This window comes from Parasteatoda tepidariorum, chromosome 6, assembly GCF_043381705.1.
Source record: "Parasteatoda tepidariorum isolate YZ-2023 chromosome 6, CAS_Ptep_4.0, whole genome shotgun sequence".
Taxonomy (NCBI): domain Eukaryota; kingdom Metazoa; phylum Arthropoda; class Arachnida; order Araneae; family Theridiidae; genus Parasteatoda; species Parasteatoda tepidariorum.
In genome coordinates, this window is record NC_092209.1 from 32386980 (window position 1) to 32408179 (window position 21200).

Genomic DNA, 21200 nt, shown 5'->3' on the forward strand with positions numbered 1-21200 from the left:
TGTGGACTAGGAGTTGACTGTAAGTGAGCTAAGAAAAAAACAACAGTACATTTGAATAAAGGAAGGGGTACTGTGGATTTATTTCTTAGTTTTGTCGTTTAGATTGTTAAATCGATATAACCTAATATCGTGATATAAAAGGGTTGATTATATCGATTTAAGAAATTTCTATATCGTCCAGCCCTAGTGGCCGGCCACCCACCTTGAAAACCTGGAATCATCAGGGAATTTTTTTGTACTGGAAATATCAGGGAAATTTGAATAAAAACCTGGAAAAATCGGGGAATTTTAAAGAAAAGCTGGAAATTTTTTCTTTGATAATTTTTTTAACTTTACTAATTTAAATTATTTACTAATTTTCTAACTTTAAATTATTTCATCAATTGTACCCACTTTTTTTAAACGGAAATGTATCGCCAAGCGGTTGAAATATCATCAACTTAGCGATACTTTGCTTGCATCAAAATTTGCTCCATTACAGCTCTGTTAAACTAGAATGCCACATAAAATTTTCCCACAGTTGCTAAACGAATGTAGAAACCTTTGACTGCTATGAGACTGTGTGTGCAATTTAGGAAAGATTCTGGTGGAGGTGGAAAAAGGGATTAGGATATTAGCTTCTGTTTTTAAATTGGCCTTGGGCTGAATCCATTTATGACTCAAGTTTGTTCCGATGCTTTGCTGGAATTTTTTTTTTCTATTTACTGTATTTTAACTGGATTGTCTGTATTTTAAACTTTATAAAATTCTCCAAAAATTTTTTAAAAAAATCTTGCCAAATTGTCAAAATAAAATATTTTATAATATAGACACTTTTTTTTGTACACATCCTACACGTTATAAGAAAAAAGAAACAAAAACCTGGAAATTTTAAGACTTTTGTCTGGAAAACCTGGAAAAATCAGGGAAATTTGAAATCTGATTTGAGAGGCCACCCTGTTTAAAATCCAACCTCGCAATTCATATTCACACGATTTGAAAATCCAGTATTGCGATTAATATTCACGCGATTTTAAAATCAAACTTTGCGATTCGTATTCACACGATTTTTAAATTTAACCGCACGATTCATATTCACATGATTTTTTAATCTAACTGCGAAATTCATATTTACACGGTTTTAAAATCCAGAATTGCGATTCATATTCATGCGATTTTAAAATCCGAAATCGTTATTCATATTCACGAGATTTTGGAATGAAATATCACGTTTCATATTCAGGCGGTTTTTAAATCCAGTATTGCGATTCATATTCACTCGATTTTAAAATCCAGTATCACGATTCATATTCACGAGATTTTAAAATCCAATATCACGATTCTTGAAACAAGTAGAAGTAAGTTTTCACTTGAATTAGTTACTGTAAAGATGTGATATTTTTCATTAGTCAGTAATTTAATAGTCGCACCTTTTTATAATTGCTTTTATTTTTAGGGAGCTTGTTGGTTGGTTTTTCTATTTGCAGATACGCCTGATGAAATCCAATGTATTATGGATAATGGACTTGTGGGTCTTGTCATTGATGTTCTTCATAAGGTATGTCTTTCTGAAGCTTAATTAAAAAGCATATTTATTGATTTAACAAAAATACCCTTCATGCATAATAATAAGTATGATTTTTTTTTTTCCAAACTCAGCTCCTGTTAAATTAGGAATATGAAATAAAAATTCAGAATAATATAGTCTGAAAGAGTAAAATGACGGGTTCGTAAGCCCTGGAAATTATTAAGAAAAATGAGATTCTTAAGAGAAAAAAAAAGCCGGTGAATTGTCGGGGAGAAAGCGCAATTTTACCCCAAAACTGGCAATAGTCATTGTCAGAAAATTCCTCACCAAACAAATTGCTGGATTACACTCCTTTTTTTTTTTTTTTTTTTTTTTTTTTTTTTTTTTTTTTTTTTTTTTATATCGTCATTTGCCCTTGCATTTGCCCTTGCCTTGCAATTTCAGCCTCAAGAGTATTGACTTGTTAGATTTTTTTAAAACCACTCTCTATTTTTGTTATACTTGATTTATTTTTTCGAATTGTTTTATAATTTCAGATAATACATTATTATTACGATTAATTATTCCGAACAAAATGTTTTTTAATCGTCTGTTATATTAATCTATTTGACACCGATTAATGAAACAATATTTTATAATTGAATAAATTCTGTTTTTTTAGAAGTGCAGTATCATTTGAGAGTTTTGCTTGATGTGGAATCACATCTGCTTTCGTTAAAAAAATCTTCTGCTTTTATAAATAAAAGATTGTTTATTAATCTAAACATACAATTATTTATTGCTAATGCCAGGCGATTATTTTACAGCTTTCTTTTTTTAAAAGTGATACATTTCTAATTTCACTATGTATTGAGTTTTTTTTTTTTTTTTTTTTTTTTTTTTTTTTTTTTTTTNTTTTTTTTTTCACCTTTCGCTATAAATTTATTCTTTTTATTCATAAATTTTAAATATTTACAAAATAAGCATTACGTTACAAAATATTCATAATAGTTTAAATCCATATTTAAGTCTTTTTTTTTTATGGTACAGTACAGAACCCGTTATCCGGAAATCAGAAAACCGGAAAACCAAAAAATCGGAACGAAATTCGAAAAATTTTCCCACCATTTTTTAAATTTTTTTTTTCCTCATAAGATTTTAGGGTTTTTCTTTCTTTTTTGAAAGATGTTTACCTTATCATCATTTTGGAAATAATCATTATTGAATTACTTCATCGTTTTTTCTTCTTTTTAAGATTATTTCCAAATACTTTTTTATTAGTTGGGTTTAACAATTTAAAAAAAACGGCTTTTTGTAGCGATTCAGAAAACCGGAAAAATCAGTTATTAGGAATAGCGATGGTCCCGATCGTTCCGGATAATCGGTTCCCTACTGTAGTTACTTTTGTATAATTTTGATATTTTTAAGCAAGCTATCTTAGATGTGAAGAAAATAAATATTTAATTACAAAAAACTTGATTTGATTAATTGGTTTGAAAATCTTAGACCAGTCATGTCAAAGATACGGCCCGCGGGCCGCATCCGGCCCCCGGTTCGTATCAATATGGCCCGCGATATGTCACAGAAAAAAGAATCGTGTTTTTTAGACTTCACTCGATTCCTCTACGGAAGTTTTAAAATGTGCACACTACATTTATAAGTAATTTCAAGGGCAGCGCGTGCCTAGACAAGCGAGAGAGATAGACAGTAACGACATTTCTTAGCAACGGGCGAAATTTTCGACTGGAATATACTTAGCAGCACAACTACGAATGGCGCTCCTGCCATGGCTGGCAATCATACGGGCGTTGTAACTAAATTAAAACAGAAAACATCAGGGAATTTTGTGGGATTTCCCTGTATAATTCATCAGGAATCATTGGCATCCAAGCATTTAAAAATGGATCATGTCATGCTACCTATAATTAAAATAGTAAATTTTATAAGGAGCAGAGGACTAAATCACAGACAGTTCAGGCAGTTTTTACAAGATTTGGACGAAAATTTTTTTGATGTCCCTTATTTCCCTGAAGTTCGTTGGCTCAGTCGAGGAGTAGTTTTAGAAAGATTTTTTGCATTACGTAACCCTATTCAAGCTTTTGTGTAAGAAAAAGGCAACCCAATTGATTATGACAATGACTGGTGGATTGATTGTGTCTTTTTGGTAGATATGAATTAACACTTGACTGATCTGAATGTAAAATTACAGGGTAAAAATCTGGTTGTCACTCAAATGTATTTAAGCCTTTGAAACAAAGTCCCTCATTTAAAATCATTTGGCACAGTGAACCAAAAAAAATTGGATCAGTATTCTCAACTTCTGCAAAATCTGATCACAGAATTCAACAATCGTTTTGAAGACTTCCACAAGATGAATGGAACGGAATTCCCAATTCTCAACAATCCATTCAATTTTGAAGCTTCACAGGCACCAGCTCATTTGCAAATGGAGTTGATAAATCTTCAATCGGACAGTATTTTGAAAGAAAAATTTAAAGAGGTTAACGTTGTTACATTTTATACACAATATTTCAAGAGTTTGGATAACTACCCGGAATTAAAAAAGCATGCAGCACGCATTCTGAAAACAAGAGAAGTCAGGTATCTGGATTCTCGATCTCTAAATAATTACCATCTTTTATAACTTTGATATGATTTTTAACAACCGTATATTATATACCATATAATTAGAAAAATAAAATTTTATAATAGTTCAGTACATTTTTTTTATTTGAATCTGGCCCGTCTACACATTTGACACCTCTGTCTCAGACGCCCTTAGGTTGCCTTTATTGTCAAGTTGCAGAGACATACCCCTTTCGCCTCTATACACCATGCTGATGTGCATTAATGCATTTTACAAATCTTATTAGAACTTTAAATTCTTACCATTATATTGTTGAATGTTGATTTATTTACATTCCAAGAATCTTTTAAAGGTTTTTTTTTTCCTTCTTACTTTCAGGGTGATTATGACAGCCAAAAGGAAGCCATCAGGGCTGTTAGAAGTATCACATCAGGTGGTACAATAGAACAGATTATGTTTTTGGTTGGAGGTGGTGTAATCCCACCTGTTTGTAATCTTCTTGCTTACCAGGATGCTGAAATTCTAACTGAAGCTTTGGAAGCCATAGCTAATATTCTAAATGTATGAAATATTTACTTTATTTCGATTCATTACTTATTTTCATTTTCAGTACCTACAAAACAAAAGTGTTTTAAACCTGTTTTAAAATCTGTGTTTTTAATTTAAAATTCCCAAATGCAATGCTTAAAATGAAAAGTTTTATGCATTGTGATTGGTTATTTTACATAAAATAAATGTTAAAATCCAAACTTAACACAATTCAAACAGGGATGAGATTTTTTAGCAGATTTCTGTCTTTTTTGCAGTTTTTCTAGTGGCTTTTTCTTGTTTGTTTATCCATTATGGAGCCTCAGGGCACTGTCAGTTTTTGGTGTTACCACTGACAACAGAAAGGCTCCTGTGTGTTGGCAGGCGGTGTGTCCCCTGTTGAAGTACTGTCTTGCTAACACACATTTCTTATCATTTTTTTAATTTTCTTGCTGGAATTATATTTCTGACTTTCTAAATTATTGTGAGGCGTATTATCAGACTAGTTTTAATGTTTTGATAATAAATAATACCATATTCTAATTTATAAATATTTTTTAATTTTTTAAAAGCATTCAATTCAATCTTAATGTCAGAAAATTAACTATAGATTTAAATATTGAACATCAACCACATATTTTTATTTTATTTTTTGATCAGGTTATTCTATATACTGTTTTGAACTTGTGAAAGGCTTTTTTGATAAATAAAGAATTTTCATAAAAATGTAATTATAAATAAATATGCATAACAAGAATTCTTTCTAGTTGTCCGCCTTGTAAAAATTTTATTACCTATACTTGCCAATTTTTACAATATATTAAAATTTTTTGGGTGTATGAAATTTAAATGCTCCTTTTTGTAACTATTTTAAACTAATACTTTGAAAATTAAAAACATTTCTAAACATTTTTCTTTATCGACAGGCTGCTACCAAATTTGGTGAAACAAAAAATGTCTGCTTCTGTATAAAACAATGTGGAAGCTTAGATAAGATTGAAAATCTACAGCAACACGTGAATACAGAAGTGCATAAATCAGCAGTAACAATTATAGATTACTTTACAGGAGAGGTAAAACTTAGATAACTTTATTGTCTAGTCATGTACCCAAAATACATGCAAGATTTTAATTAGATACATTGCCTTTTTCCCCTCAATTATGTGTATTTTATGTACATAGAGTTAACCCTTTCGCGCCTAGCGGACACATACGTCACAAGCAAATTTCAAAAAAAAAATTGGGATAGAAATGCTTCTCTGTCTAATGGGTGACTTTCCCACCAGTCCTGTCAATATTTTTGAAAATATTTTCCTTCACAGAGCATAGATGACACTACCATACATAATGCTGCCCTACTCATACTTTATGCTACCAAAATTGTTCTGTTGTAAAAATAAAAAAAACTCGTCGCAAAAGGGTTAAGACCCTGCCTGGAATAGCACATGGTGCAAATAATTCCATGGCTTAGCTGACACAGGTTTTTTTATCAAACAGGGTTGCCGCTACACAGGGAAAACCTGGAAAACACAGGGTATTTAAAAATCGCCTAAAATAACAGGGAGAATGCATGGGGTTTTGACTTTTTCTTTACAAACTGGGAAAATGTAGGGAATTTTGTTTCTTATTTTTGTCTTCTAAAAAATATTAGCCACCCAAAGTATAATCTATGGGATATTTAAGGATTATAATTTCAGCTATACTATACTATTTCTTTTACTATAGCATTATTTAAGTATGTTCAGCTGTTTTTCGAGCAATTAAAACTAATAAATATAGTTAGCCCAATATAGCTCACGCAAGAGCACAGTAATTGTTTTTTCTTAATATATTGTGGTAACCTGCGCCTACTATTCTCGAAATTGAAGTATCTCATGCTCCAAATTGAAGTAGTTGGCTTAAATTGCACCAAAAAGGATATTTTCCCCTGGGTATCGCCAAGTCACAATTTTGTAGCAACCAAGTTACTGCCTTGTGGAGGGTTGCTCTGAATTCAGTGAGAAAGATTCTTGCACTCTCGTGTGCAACTCTGCTTTATTTAGCTAGATATTCTCAATTTCAGGCTTCATTTTCCACTCTCTGAAATGGAACCGAAACTTCTCTTGAATTTTCGGGGGCCAACTAAACATTGCCAAATTTTAATAGCAAAAGAAAATTTTATTTCTCTTGTTAATTTCATCGTTATTGAAGTGCCATTGTCAATGGCAAGCTAATGGCCTTCTTGCGCTATTCTATTTATAGATTAGTACCATGATCTTTGAATTAACTTGAGGGACCATTCACTAAGTACATATTTTCATGTTGATCCTTAGGGCAGTCAAGAACAAAGCTTCATAGCCTCAAAATTTCCATATCCCTTTTATTCAATTTAATAAAAATAAGAATTATTTTTCCTAAACGTAAATTTTTTATCTGAGGGACTATCCACTTATTGCATTGTTTTTAAACATTTATTTTAATTTATTACTTTTTTTTTACTTATTGCGTTTTATTATTGTATTACTTTCAAAAATTTCAGTGCTCTTATTCGTTTTAGGAGAAAACTGAATAATATTTAGAGGCAAGATTTTAAGTAAGTATGAAGAGAGGGACTTTCAATATTTTAAATGCAGCAAAAAATTTTATGTTTTTCAGATTCAGGGCTGATTGTGCTCCGGAAAAATCCGGATTTCCATATATTTTGCTAACTGTGATCCGGAAGTTTCCGGAGATCGATGGTTCAGATGTTTCAAAAAATCATTGATCACAAAAGTTTTCGGAAATCTAATTTTCAAAGGTGGAACTTAAAAACGCAGTTTATTTTATTTGTTTGTAAGGAGAGCTACTTTATAAGCTTATATTCAAGATTAATATTCATTTTTTATCAGTAAATAGTTATTATATTCATAAACTCAAGAAAGAAAGACATGTTTATAAATTTCAATTACTTCTCCAAGTCATCATAGGTATGTGTAGTATTTTAAATATATTTTAAGTAAACTAAGAAATATTGAGAAAAAGGAAAAAACCCTGTTTAAATTTTTTTCTAATTTTTCGATTTAAACTTTTTTTCTTTTTTTTTTTTAACTCAAGAAGTTTTCCGGAATTTTGACTTGGGCTCGCAATCACCCCTGCAGATTTGTCATTCAAAAATACTTTAATTCATCTCTTAATGATTTGATTTAAAGCAATTGGTATACAAAATTTTAATCATCACAGATTTGCTAAATATTATGAGGGTAGAGACAGTATAATAATTTACTTCTGACAAAAAAAAATTTACTTTCAATACTCATTGTATTTGCATTTAAAAATTGTTCAATTATCATTTCAGTAATAAAATACTGTGCTTGGTAACCAATTTTAATAAAAATTTATTACAGACCATTTTCTAATTTACATTTATAATATAAATTTATTAAAGTTTTCTTAATTTGCTTAATTCTTTAAATAATTTTATAAATTTGATATGATCAATATTAATCCTGTTAATGTTTTGATTAATATACTATTACAAATCATGTTTATTTAAATTTTAAGAAAATACACTCGATAACCTTATATAATAGTTAAAATAATTAGAGTTTTGAATTACCTTTTACAGAATTAAATAAAGTAATTGTTAATTTAAAAAATAGTATGAGCCACTCAATATTGCATTTATTTAAATTGCTATTGCTAAAAGCTCTAAATTTTTCGGTCTTTTCCAAACTGAGACACCGTTGACTTACTTGCTGTATGATGAAATGGTGTCTCTAGTTAGGGCGTTTTTTAAAAGAGTTCTGCTTTTCTTGGTTTAGTTTGTCGGGGAAGGACTTAAAATTATTGGATGTAGAAAACGCAGATATGTGGCAAAATTCAAATTTAATAGATGTTGGACTAGATACCACAAAGGCGATGACCATCTTCTTCAGAAAGCAGGGATGAGATTCTTCCACGGATTCCCGCTTTTTCTAAGATTTTTCCATTTTTCCCGCTAATTTCCGCTGAAATTTGTTTTTGCACAAGTTGAAATATTTTATGAGGAATTTAATTTTTCGCGGAGCGAAATTATTGAAGTTCTCATTCCTCCCTCTGAAGTTTCTCTAAAAATCATTTCCTTGGGATAAAACTGGTTGACCTTTATACAGGAATGAGATTTCTTTCGCTTTTGTCTCTCTAATTTCAGCTCTTTTATCAAAAACTCAAATTCTCTAAAAGTTTCGTTTTTTTTTAATTTTTTTTTATTTATTTATAAATATCCCGTTTTTTTTAAAAAAATTCAGTCGTTGAAGTCAAATAATTATATTTATTTACGATTTTCAAAGAAAAACAGAAAGTTCAAACTACGTCCTAGCTGCTAACCTTTCCGCATGTTTACTTATATTAGCTATTTTCTCCGATTTCACGTGCAGAAAATAAGATTTTCCGTATTTTTTATCCGTCGCCGGGATAGCTCGTATTTTCGTCATTTAGACGTCGCTGCTTCTTGTATTCTGGAGTGAAAGCAAACAAAAAAAGCGAAAAAAAATAGAGGTGGATTTGCGGTGAAAATATTTATTTGCTCATTCAATTAATCTTGTAAATTTTTATTTATTGTGTAAACAAAAAACAATTCAAACAAGCCTTTTAGAAATCCCAAGTCCAGACTCTGCAAATATCTCGATTTTTATTCACGCGATTTTAATATCAATCATCGATTTTCGTATTTACCTGATTTAAAAGTTGCNATATATATATATATATATATATATATATATATATATATATATATATATATATATATATATATATATATATATATATATATATATATATATATATATATATATATATATATATATATATATATATATATATATATATATATATATATATATATATATATATATATATATATATATATATATATATATATATATATATATATATATATATATATATATATATATATATATATATATATATATATATATATATATATATATATATATATATATATATATATATATATATATATATATATATATATATATATATATATATATATATATATATATATATATATATATATATATATATATATATATATATATATATATATATATATATATATATATATATATAGACACATATATATATATATATATATATATATATATATATATATATATATAGCTGTTGGCACGTGTTCTGTTATTTCATCGTCATCAGCACTATCGTCAGAATCAGGCATTAAATCACTTATGGAAGGGATTTCTGAAGTAATGATATCTGTGTCGATATCTGTGTCACAGTCGATGTATGCATCATCGACTTCCGGAAGATCCTCAACTTAAGACACATTACCTTCCTCTTCTTCCTCCAAAATAACAGCGCCCTCCTCCTCCGATATTGAAAATCCTGCTTTATTGATTCCATTGATAATGCACTTTCGGTCGACACTGTCCCAAGCTGAAGGTATCAAATTAAGAACCTCGAGAACATGAATTTTTGCCTTAGAAGCATCCTGAAAGTCACCAGAATCAAGAAACAGAGATTTTCTAACCAGTTGCTTCCGGTAACTCTCTTTAAATGATCGTAAAATTCCTAAATCCAGTGGTTGAAGTTTGCTCGTACAGTTAGCTGGAAAAAACTCTATTCGCGCGTTTTTCAATTTAAGGATTAAATGAGCAGTGCATTGGTCTAGGAATAAAATTATGTTGCGCTTTTGAAAACTCATTTTCTTATCCAGTTTTCGAAGAAAATTTTTAAATAATGCTTGCGTCATCCAAGCATAATCGGTAGGAAAACTTTTGATATTTTTGAAACACAGTGGTTTCTCTGCTCTACCGATCACAAGAGGCGTTAAATTTTGGCTTCCATCGGCATTTGCACAGAGCAAAACAGTAAAGCGCATTTTTGAAAGCTTTCCTCCATGAGAATTTTCACCTTTAATTGTCAATGTCTTGTTCGTCAATAGGTTGAAAAACAATCCCGTTTCGTCCGCATTAAATATGTCACTTGGATTATAGCCCCTTAATAAATTTGGCAGAGTTTCTTCTTTCCACTGTTGCACAGTATCCACACTATCGGATTCGCAACAGATAGATTTGAAGCATAAATTGTTCCTTTTTTTTAATCAATCGGTCCAGCCATTTGATGCACTGAAGCCATGGAGTTTAAGCCTTTTCAGCAATTTCAAGCTCCTTTTCTCTCAGGATGGATCAATTTATAGGAATCTTTGCTGCTCTGAACCAGTTCATTAAAATTTTTTCTAACTCATTATACGAAGATGTTTTAAGGGTTTTTCTCTTGGCATATTTTCCGAGTTTTTCAGCGTTTAGATCTACTGAAGCTTCTTGCTTTAAAATCATTTGCAAAGTTGAATAAGCAATATCCAAAGAATTAGCAAGATCAACTTTAGTGCCATGAAATTCTTTAGCTTTTTCGACGATTTCAGCCTTTTCGGCCAGAGAAAAGCATTTTCGTTTCGACATCTTCTTTTGAGAAAAGAACATGATGACTGAAGTTTCGAAAATGAGAAAAAAATGCTATAGCTTTCAGACTCAAACAAAACCGACTGAAAATCTCATTTGGTATGCTAGCACGAAAAAATGAGTAAAACCATTTTGAATAGAATAAAAAAAAAATTTTTATCTGTTTGTAGAAAAACGCATCAAGCAGGATTTTCATAAAAAGGGTAACGCAAAATCCGGGATTTTTTAACATTATCGGTATAGGCAATTTTCACGGATCAGCAGAAAATGACGTAAGAAGCGGGATAACGTACGAAACGGACAACGTAAAATCGGGGTTCCCCTGTATATATATATATATGTGTGTGTATATATATTCTTGGATTTCCTGTTTTTTACGTTCTGACTACTCTCATCCCTGAGAGAAAAAAAAATCTATGTATTTAGATTCCAGGTTTTTTACTTAGCATGTGCAAAAAAGTTATTAAAAGCATTACCTCTTGAAAATAGGTTACTGTACCATCTTAAAGTGTTGCATTCTGTAATGAGAATGGAAGACACTTCTAATAAGCCAATAAGATATCTGGCAACAGTAACTCCACCCATTATAATGCCTGAAGAGGCATCTTTGTTACTAGATGAATGGATGAGGTTACGTGGGGAAACTAGAAGGTTATTCTTCTGACTCAAATGAATCTGCACCAATTGATGTGTTTTGGAAAAACTATTTTGTAAAGAAAGATAATTTGAGAAATATCAAATATCTTCTTGTAACAAAGCTTTTTAAAGCTCTTTTATGCATACCACATGTTGATGTTGAAAGAGGTTTTAGTGTGAACAAAACGCTACTTCACAATAGGGCAAGTAAATAGAGGGTTTAAATAACTTTAAAGTTGACAATGATATGATTAAAGTGGCGCTCGCAGCATTTAAAAATTATTCTGCTTGATTAGAGGTTGAAAAAGAAGAAAGCGAAAAGAATGGGAAGACACTGAAACTGAGGAAAGCAGATTGAAAGCTGCTGAAATTGATTCGTAAAAAAAATTTAAGGCTTCTCGTGATCTCTTTGCCACAGCTGAAAATAGTATGAAAGATGGGTTAAATAATAAAGACGTGTCGATTATAGAAAGTGGACAGATCCTCTTATCTGAGGCTAAGTCGAGGATAGCAGAATATTTAACAGCATCGAAAATAGTAAAACGAAACTTAATTTGTTAATGCAGGGACCTTCAAAAAAGTGTAAAAAATAAGATATGTTATAAATGAACAAAATTAAAAATTCTTGTTATTAAATTCTTATTTTTATTCTTTTTATTAAATATGCTTCAAAAATGCTATTTTGTTGTTCCAAAGATGCTCCTAAACCATGTTTTGCCACTTGCACCACTGATTGTGTTTAATATGTACAGGGAAAACGGAATTTTTTTTCCAGATTTGAGTGACAAACCTTTCAAAATTTTCAATGCTCATATTAAATATTAAAATTGTTTAAAGAAAAAATTAAATAACTCTTTTAACATATAGCCATTTTTTTGCTTCTATAGCTGAAGTTCCTGAATTTTTAAGAATTTTTATTTCAATATGATTTGCTTCATGTTTTATGTTATGATATACCTGAAGATTTGAAACTTTACCAGAAAAAGCATTTTTTCCCACTGAAATCAAATAAATCCCTATCATACTTTATTATGTTACTATTGCAGTTATAGGATCTTAATCTCATATATTTACTCCCTCAATATTAGAATAAAAATCTATTCTACTATTATCTGGACTTAGTACAGCTTTTCTAATCCACGAAATGTTTTTACACTGTATTAAATCTGGTTATACGCTTGAATTACCTGTATCTTCATCTGAAGGACTTTCGTCCAATTAAGGGCGTTCTGGTTTAAAACTATCAAAATTACGTTGAATGGATTTGATGCCCAGTACGGCTTCCACCCCAATTACACTTTCGTCAGAACGAACATTTATTTAAACTAGTTTCCTTTCATTTTAAAGCCAAATTCTATAACCAATCGTATACATTGCATAACCTAACATAATTCTTTCTTTAGCTCTCATTTGAAGTTTATTTCGCAACTGTTTTGGTTGACCCACAAATGCTAAACAGCCAAATAAATGCTTTCAAATGAGTGACTGATGGTTTTCTACCACTATACAATTCAAAGGGAGTTTTTAATTTGGTTTTTATGACAAATTCTATGAAAAGTGTGTAAGTAAAGACTCTCTCATAAATTGAGTGAAACAAACTGTTGTTAAAATGTTTGAATAGTTTTTGTTGAATTGAATTTTTTTTTTCAGGAGGAAGAAGATGAAGATATTAAACCAGAAGTAGATGAAACCAGTGCTTGAGTTTAGTGGCACTGGATGGAAGATTTGCATTTTAATAATTAGTTTTCATATAAAAAGGTTTTTAAAATGTGATTTCAGATTAGAATCTAGCCTTTGCCTGATGTACAGCTTGCTTCATTCCTCAAATGACTTGTTTTATAAATGAATCTCTAATATGGAGTTGCCATCTACTGGGCAGAATTGAATTTTTTTCTCTTGAAAATTGTATGAGCTGACATTAAAGACTGAAACTATGTGTTTGATACTTATATTTATGACTTTGCTTAAAACTTATAATTCTGCTTCTATATATATTTTTTTTAAATTCTGTTTATATTGTGATTGCAATTTTAATAACATGAAGTTGGTTACTGTATTGTGATATTTAACTCTCTGAGTTTTAGTTCGAATTCAAATGTAAAAATTTTGCCAATAATAAAAACTTTAATTTTTCTCATCTGTTTCTGTTTTTTGTTATTCTTAAGTAGGTACTCCCGATAGGTTCAGAAACATGTGCAGGTGTAAGCTATTCATAAACATTTGTCCAACAATCTAGGAAGGTACTTGCAAGTTCATCTCACTACCTAGTTCATTTAATAGGTTACAATGTCTATGTATTTTTTGCAGTTGGTGGGAAGAAAGTGCATGGGCCTTGGATTAAGGTTATTGAGCAAGAAATAATTTGATATGTGTGGTAAGGGCAAAATATTTTTTTCCTTAGTGATCCTGTTATCTTATGTAGCTGAAAAATTAAAAGCAGTTTTATTTTAATTACCTAGTTTAGAGTTAAAGAAAAATTCAGTTATCATACCCGGCAAGGTTTCCTATTAAATTTGCTATCTAATCAAGCTTCAAAATCATGATTAATGTATTGAGTTAGGATTGGTTAATTTTTTTTTTTTACAGTGCAGAAATTCTCTAATATACACCAGTCCCATAGGCAGCAGTTGAGTGTGTGTGTGACCACTTTATTCAGGCTGCAACGAGACAGAGGGTGCACAGTCTCCTTTAAGCTGTTCTACCGTTAAGTGCTCCCCTTCATGATCAGGTCTTCTGCCTACCTAAGCAATGGAGCCATCCTCTCTACAGAGGACTCTGTCTACAGTTCATTCTCAACATCTGCTTCCTTGGCTTTTGACGATAGCTTATTGTGCAGCTCCAGTGCTTTATGAATATGGTACTAATACCATAGTTTTCCATAGGAATAAAATAGGACAGGGTTTTTCCTCACAGTAAAGGGCACATTTAGTTGTGATAGAGCACTTACCAATAAAATTTATCAAAATGCAAGCCGTTTTTAAATGATAAAATAAAATATTACAGAATTAGCAAGCAAAAATTAAAATATAATTTTTCTATCATAAGTTTGATACTAGATTGCAAATAAATAAATAAAAGATTAAAGCAATTGGCGATAATTTTTATTCTGAAATCCGAAAACATTTAACTGTTCAATGACTCTTGTTGTGTAAATTTTTTTTTACTATTTGACAGGGCCCAAGGCTACTGAAAATGTTGGGGCCCTTAAGAGTTCAATTCTATTTCTATACACCTAAAGTAAACTGTCATTATTTTTTATTGTTCAATTTCAATATTAACATTAAATTATCAAAAATTTGATAATATATGATTGTATTTTGAAGATATCATTTGATAATGATTGTCAAATGTGATTATGATAAGAATAGAATGTAGAACCTTTCTTTTATTGCACGCCTTTTTTGAAGGAGAAAAAGTTACAACAGAAACACATTTTAAGATAATCGTTAGAACATTTTGAACAAAGAGTAAAAATTTGGGATGCCTCTTTTACTTCAGCATCCTCACAACCACACGCGACTATCTGCTCTAAATAATGAAATAATATAAAATACTATAGCAAAACAAAACACATGGAGTTATTTAAATTCGTACTCAAAAATATTAGTTATGGGAGAGTCGGGTAGCACCGCCCAGCGGGTACCCCCGCCCACAGTCAATTTCATGTGTATAGAATATTTTTTCAAGTCAATGGGCCATCGGACATTAATTGTTATATTAAAAAAAGATTATTTTCAAAGTTTCAAGTATTTATGCAGCTGGTAACATGGTAAGCAATAGTTTTGAAAATATGTTGAATACAGAAGTCATGAAATTAAGAAAAATTGGTTGAATGTTTCGATTAAACTTCATTTTAATACTAAAAAAATAATTTTTTCTATACATACAGCATTAAAGTATGTAGTCTTAAGTTTAATTTGCACAAAGAAAGAAGTTTGTATGTAAAAAATTGTTCGAGTAATTACAAATTTACAAAAAAATTGGATTTCGGGTAGCCCCGCTCACATGAATGTCGGGTATCACCGCCCAATTTTATTTCGTCGATAAATGTACGGTTGCAAAGATTATTATTTTATTGCTTCAAATTTGAATGTTATATGCATTTTTAACAACAAATATATGTTTTAATATTATATGAAACATAAATTTATATATTTAAAAATGAAAAATTAAATATTTTTAAAATGTAATTGATATATCCAAATTAAATTTAATATCAAGAAATCATAAATATTATGATAAGCTATTTGCTTACTTATTTGTGAACGAATCAATCTACAGAAGCATTTGAATGCAATTAAAATACAAAGTGAATTTGTAATTTTATAAAAAGTATTTTATATTAAGTTTATAAGAAGAGATCAACCAAATAAGTTTATATAGAAAAACAACTATTGTTATTAATTATTGTTACTTAAATTAAATTATTTTCGTTAAATATTTAATATAAATATATATTAATATTATAATATATTAATATACATTAATAATGATAAAAAGTATGACATTTGTTGTTATTAAATGATAGAATTCACTAAAAGTATATAAATATGTAATAAATAAAATAATTTTGTGATAAAAATGATAAATGAGGTTTATCTATTGTCGATACATTGGTCATTCTCATTTACACCTGAAAAAATAGCCAAAAAACCCAATTTTTGTAACTGGGCGGGGCTACCCGACACATCTTAAAAGGAGCTAAAAAACATGTTTTTTTAAATTTCTATTTTTTTAAGTTAAACTATTCTTTTTTTGGTTTATTCTTTTTGCATTATTTAACTAGATGATAAAACAATAGAAACATACAAAAATATTGATTATTACTCAATATTATACAGAAATATAAGCAAAACTCCTTAGGTGGGCGGGGCTACCCGACTCTCCCCTAATTGTTTTTTGAATTTGCATACATGAAAGCACTAAATATATCATTTGTACAATTTTAAAATCATAAGCTAACTAAATAAATGAATTTTGTGTACGAAATATAATATTACAAATTAAATGTAAATTTGGAAAATTGGGTCATGCAGGAGGTTTGAACATTTTTTTTTCTTTATATTTAAACATTTGTTTAGCTGATGATCTCTTGATTTCGATGTTCTATCAAGCAAAATTACAATCTATCAGTAAAATTGAAACAAAATCACATCTGTTATCTCAATTTCATCTAGAATTGACCAAATGAAGAATTTTGGCAGATATGCCTGTCGAAGAGGGAATTGAATAGTGGCCACCATTTAAATAAAACAAAAAATATTTTTAAAAAAACTAATTAAATAAATACCATATATTTATTTCCATATAGTTTAAATTACTTATAAATATTCATTTTAACAATGCTTCAGATTTCTTACTTTTCCTCAGTAAGCAACTATTCTATTAGATTTGATGTTTCTTTAAACAAAATTATCGAATTTTTTAGACACTTACTAATTGCTTTGTTGGTTCTTAAAATACTCATCCTTCAAAACAAAGTAGGACAAATTACCCTTAAATAAGAAGGTTTAACCCAGTTTTTAGCTCTTAAAAAATTATTTATGAAACTTATTTATTTAATTTGACAAAGTTTCTAATTTAAGTTAAAAAAATATCGATGTAAATGGAGGGCAAATATTATAAACTATTAGATAATTAATAATTTCAACTTTGAAATTTATTAGGTTAAAGAAATGTATAAATAAAAAACTGCGCAAACCTTCCATTTTTTTTTCCTCAACCACAAACAAAGTTGATGTAATAAAAACATTTGCTTCCGTTCAAAGGTGAAAAAATTATGTCTTCTTAATATCCTGCAAAAATTTTGATATAGAAATTCAGCCTTCATAGATTCACGTACGAGTAATTTGAAAAATAACAAAAAACCAATTGCAATAATTAAGTAAATTAAACAATTAGGCTATTTGAAACCTTTTGGATAATTAAATCAAGAAAAAAAGCTTTCATAATAAATTAGAAAAGATATCTAAATTTTGTAAAAAAGAAAAATTAGGATTGAACGAGGACCACTTTAGCGACAATTTGACACAACAGAAATATCAAGACAGAGTGACCCTCCCCCTATTTGCAGCCCTAGAAATGTATGACCAGAAAAAAGGGTATTTCTGTGGATGTCAGAAGTAAGACAAAAATTCCCAAAGCAATTTAAAGAAGCTAAAAGATTTTCCGCCAGTGTAAAATGAGGTGCCTATTTGACAACTCTGTGGGTGGTAGTTGCAAAAGCGATGATATTTTATCAGTCAGAAGAACATTTTATTGCTCTTTTGGTTAGAAAAGTGAAGAGCAACAATTATTTTATAATTGCAAACACTTCGATTAGATTTTGAAAAACGTCCGACAATGTAAAAAAGAAGGGGGGGGGAATGCATTTTGGGCTTGAGAGGGCCCCAGCTCCGAATAAAACTTTTTTAAAAAGAAAAGTGGGATCTGGGGGCCCCAAGCAACAGCTTATACGTAAATCCGGTCTTGCTATTTGATTATTGATATCTTAGGGCACGTTCCAATATTCGCACCGGTTACACTGGTTTGCCGCACCGACCGTTCCAATATTAAAACTGGTTACACCAGGCACTGCACCGATCGTTCCAATGGATAGTGTTTTCAATAGAAATGTAAACAATAACAATCTCGAGCTCGGGACCTACTCTAGTTCCGGTTAAAAAGTTTGCAGCTGCTTACTACTTGTTATTCTGATAGGCGATGTTTTCAAACGGATAATTTTGTTTTCAATAAAAGAAATAAACTAGATAACTTCTGAGCTCAAATCTGCCGTATTTCATAAGATATTAATGTTATTATGCAATGCTGGGGAGTTTGGAGTGAAAATTTGTTTTAGTTATTTTGTTATTTATTATTAAAAAAGGTGACATGGTTGCTAGATTTTGAATAACTCGCTTTTTTGGCAGTCTTGATTTGGCCTCTTTCCATTTGTTCATTACTGTTTGTTCGTGTTGCAAGCTGTGCACCATCTTACGTTAGTGTTAACACTTTTGGTATCGTAAACAGTATTGTTAGCATTGTAAACATAAGTAATCATATGCATTGTTTGCAAGAATCTCAAAACACAATGATGCCAAATGGCTTTAAAATACAACTGAAACAGTAACCCGGAAATTTAGGCAGTCTCGAGCTTGCAGCGCTCCCTAGTGTAGAAAACACCATCCATATTCAAACCAGTGTCCCCAGTTACGCACGAAGTGCACCAGGGTCGGTTTGGTCAGTTCGCATGACGTCATTACCCTTATTTGTTTACAAACTTTATTATACTGCTGTTGAGATCAGTGTTGTCAGATTGGGCTACAAGTATCCCGTCAGCGAGCAGTCGCACAAACTTGTTACGTTTCAATAAATTTATGTTAAGTTTTAGAATCGTCATCCTTGCTCTTTTCACACATTGGAGTCCCCATAATATAATTAGTGATTATAGGAAATTAATCTACACTTTGAAACCTCTGAACTACTAAAAAAAACTAGCAAATACGTTTTAAAGTGCATATGATTTTAGTTAAATGTATCTAATACAAATATACGTTGTTGCAGCCCTTTATATATTTCAGGATTATTTTTACATAAGTGGTCAATATAAGAATCTATGTATTTAGAGTTTCAAACTAATATTTAAGTGAGAGAGGAAAATAAGCCCCTTTAACCTAAGTCAGGCGAATCAGTATCGAGAATCGTCATAGCATAGGTGCCATTAATATAATTAAACGTATTTCATTTGACTGATAAAACTCGAAATGACCCAACAATTACCTACGTCGCCATTTAATTTTTTTGAACAAACTGGTTTTGATTATTTTAATTTTGCATTTATTTTCTACCATTATGGTTTAAAATCTTTTGCTAACTTATTGCTTTTTTTTCCTCACTTAAACATCCATAGAAAATGTTTTATTTAATTTTTTTTATAGAGATTATACAGTGCGCGAAATAAAACGGAATCACCACTGAGGAATCAGTGGGTTAGAGTCCCCTTGTCATCAAGCTAACCATAGGAACTTTTCGGGGTTTTCCTCCGCACGTAGCGCAAATGAGGGTTAGTTTCTACTCCACTTCCTCCACTAAGGCACATTTCTCCCAAGACTTGATCCAGGAGTTCCCTTGCTTTCTGGATTGGGTTCAAAATTACAAGGCTACGGAGTTGAACGTTGGTATGGTAGTCGTAAACTCAAAATTGGGTTCGCTATTCAATGATGGTTATAAAATAAAAATTAATAAGTACGGAAAGTATGTTACAAAATCGGGCACAAAAACATATTTTACCTTTATTTAAGCATTATATTTTTTTAAACAATTCGCTTTTTCTGACTCTAAAATATGGGGGTAACTACAATCTAGAAAATATAATCCCAATAGTTTAGTCTTGTCCCTCATTGAACATTATGGGCCCTTCATATTAATTTCTGTTTTCGCCTTTTCAAAGATATAGTGTTTTTATAACTTTTGCACATAATTATGCAAGTTGTTTTTCGAACTATAATTTCATGCTAAGAGAAATAATTTTTTTTAATTATAAATTTAAGAATGGTAAAGAAATTCATTATAAGTCATCATTTTATAAATACAACTTTAAATGTCAGATTTAAAATTTGAACGGAATCAGAAATGAAAATTTAAAAATGCAATTTTTTTAAAAACTTCCTTTACTCAAAAAGTGCGATTTTATTCTAATTTTACAAAGTGGCATTTACAATTTTTAGATTACCATTAAGTTAGATAATACTAAAAATTTTATTTTTGCATTGAAATCTTATTTATTATTTTTTTTTAATATCTATGAGCAAAAATTGAGTTGTTTAAATATTTGCAGAGATAAGCTGAAGTAGCAGAAATCGAAATTAACACCAAAGGGGTCAAAATTTTGACCAAATTTCTGATTTAAGTAGAGGGGCCTTTAAAGATAGCGGCTATCACACCAATTTAGTGTCAAGATTTGAAATCTATCACATAAACATTTCAGAGTAAATACGTTTTTGTGTCTTATTCTACAACTTAAATTATTTTCAGCACAAATTAATTAGTTCAAGGAGCTAATTGCGTGACTTAAAAGTTTTTTATTATAGCTTATTATAATCATTTATCTAAAAATAATTTTGTGCGCAAAAATATTTAACAATTGTAATTTTAATTATTTAATCTATTAATGTTCGAAAATTTTTTGAATTATGTCTTAATTTTCAAGTCACATTACAAAATTTGATCTTAATCAAACCAGTTCAATAGATTATGAAAAAATTAAGTCGTATTTTTAAATTTTAATTTCTTAGAAGGTTTTATTCGATTTCGTTGAAAGATTGAATCTTGTTTAACACAATATAAAACTTTTTTATAACGTATAATTCAAACAGTTTCAATCTTCAATAAATAATGTAATAAAAATGAATACAATTATTCAATCGATGATAGCAATTTATTTTAAATCTATTGCAGCAATGTATTTACAGTTTAAATTACGAGTCTTGAAAAGTTACTTTATCACAAACGTGTTGGTAGCTATGGCCTCCGGCCACGCACCAACCAA

General features: G+C 29.9%; 2 protein-coding genes across 2 annotated transcripts in view; both read left to right on the forward strand.

Annotated features, from left to right (window-relative positions):
- The window catches only part of LOC107437668 (uncharacterized), a gene marked incomplete in the record, with an annotated part of 82797 nt that overhangs the window by 55848 nt on the left and 5749 nt on the right, over positions 1 to 21200 (forward strand).
- On the forward strand, positions 1386 to 13811 carry LOC107446606 (importin subunit alpha-1). The gene is made up of 4 exons (XM_043057135.2): positions 1386 to 1537; positions 4452 to 4634; positions 5528 to 5674; positions 13325 to 13811. The coding sequence occupies exons 1-4, from the start codon at positions 1493 to 1495 to the stop codon at positions 13373 to 13375; spliced, it is 426 nt and encodes a 141-aa protein (XP_042913069.1). The 5' UTR covers positions 1386 to 1492; the 3' UTR covers positions 13376 to 13811.

Coding starts and splice junctions, on each gene's coding strand:
- LOC107446606 (XM_043057135.2), top strand. CDS start 1,493: ATGGATAATGGACTTGTGGGTCTTGTCATTGATGTTCTTCATAAG. Junction 1,538..4,451: donor TCATTGATGTTCTTCATAAG/GTATGTCTTTCT, acceptor TCTTACTTTCAG/GGTGATTATGACAGCCAAAA. Junction 5,675..13,324: donor TAGATTACTTTACAGGAGAG/GTAAAACTTAGA, acceptor TTTTTTTTTCAG/GAGGAAGAAGATGAAGATAT.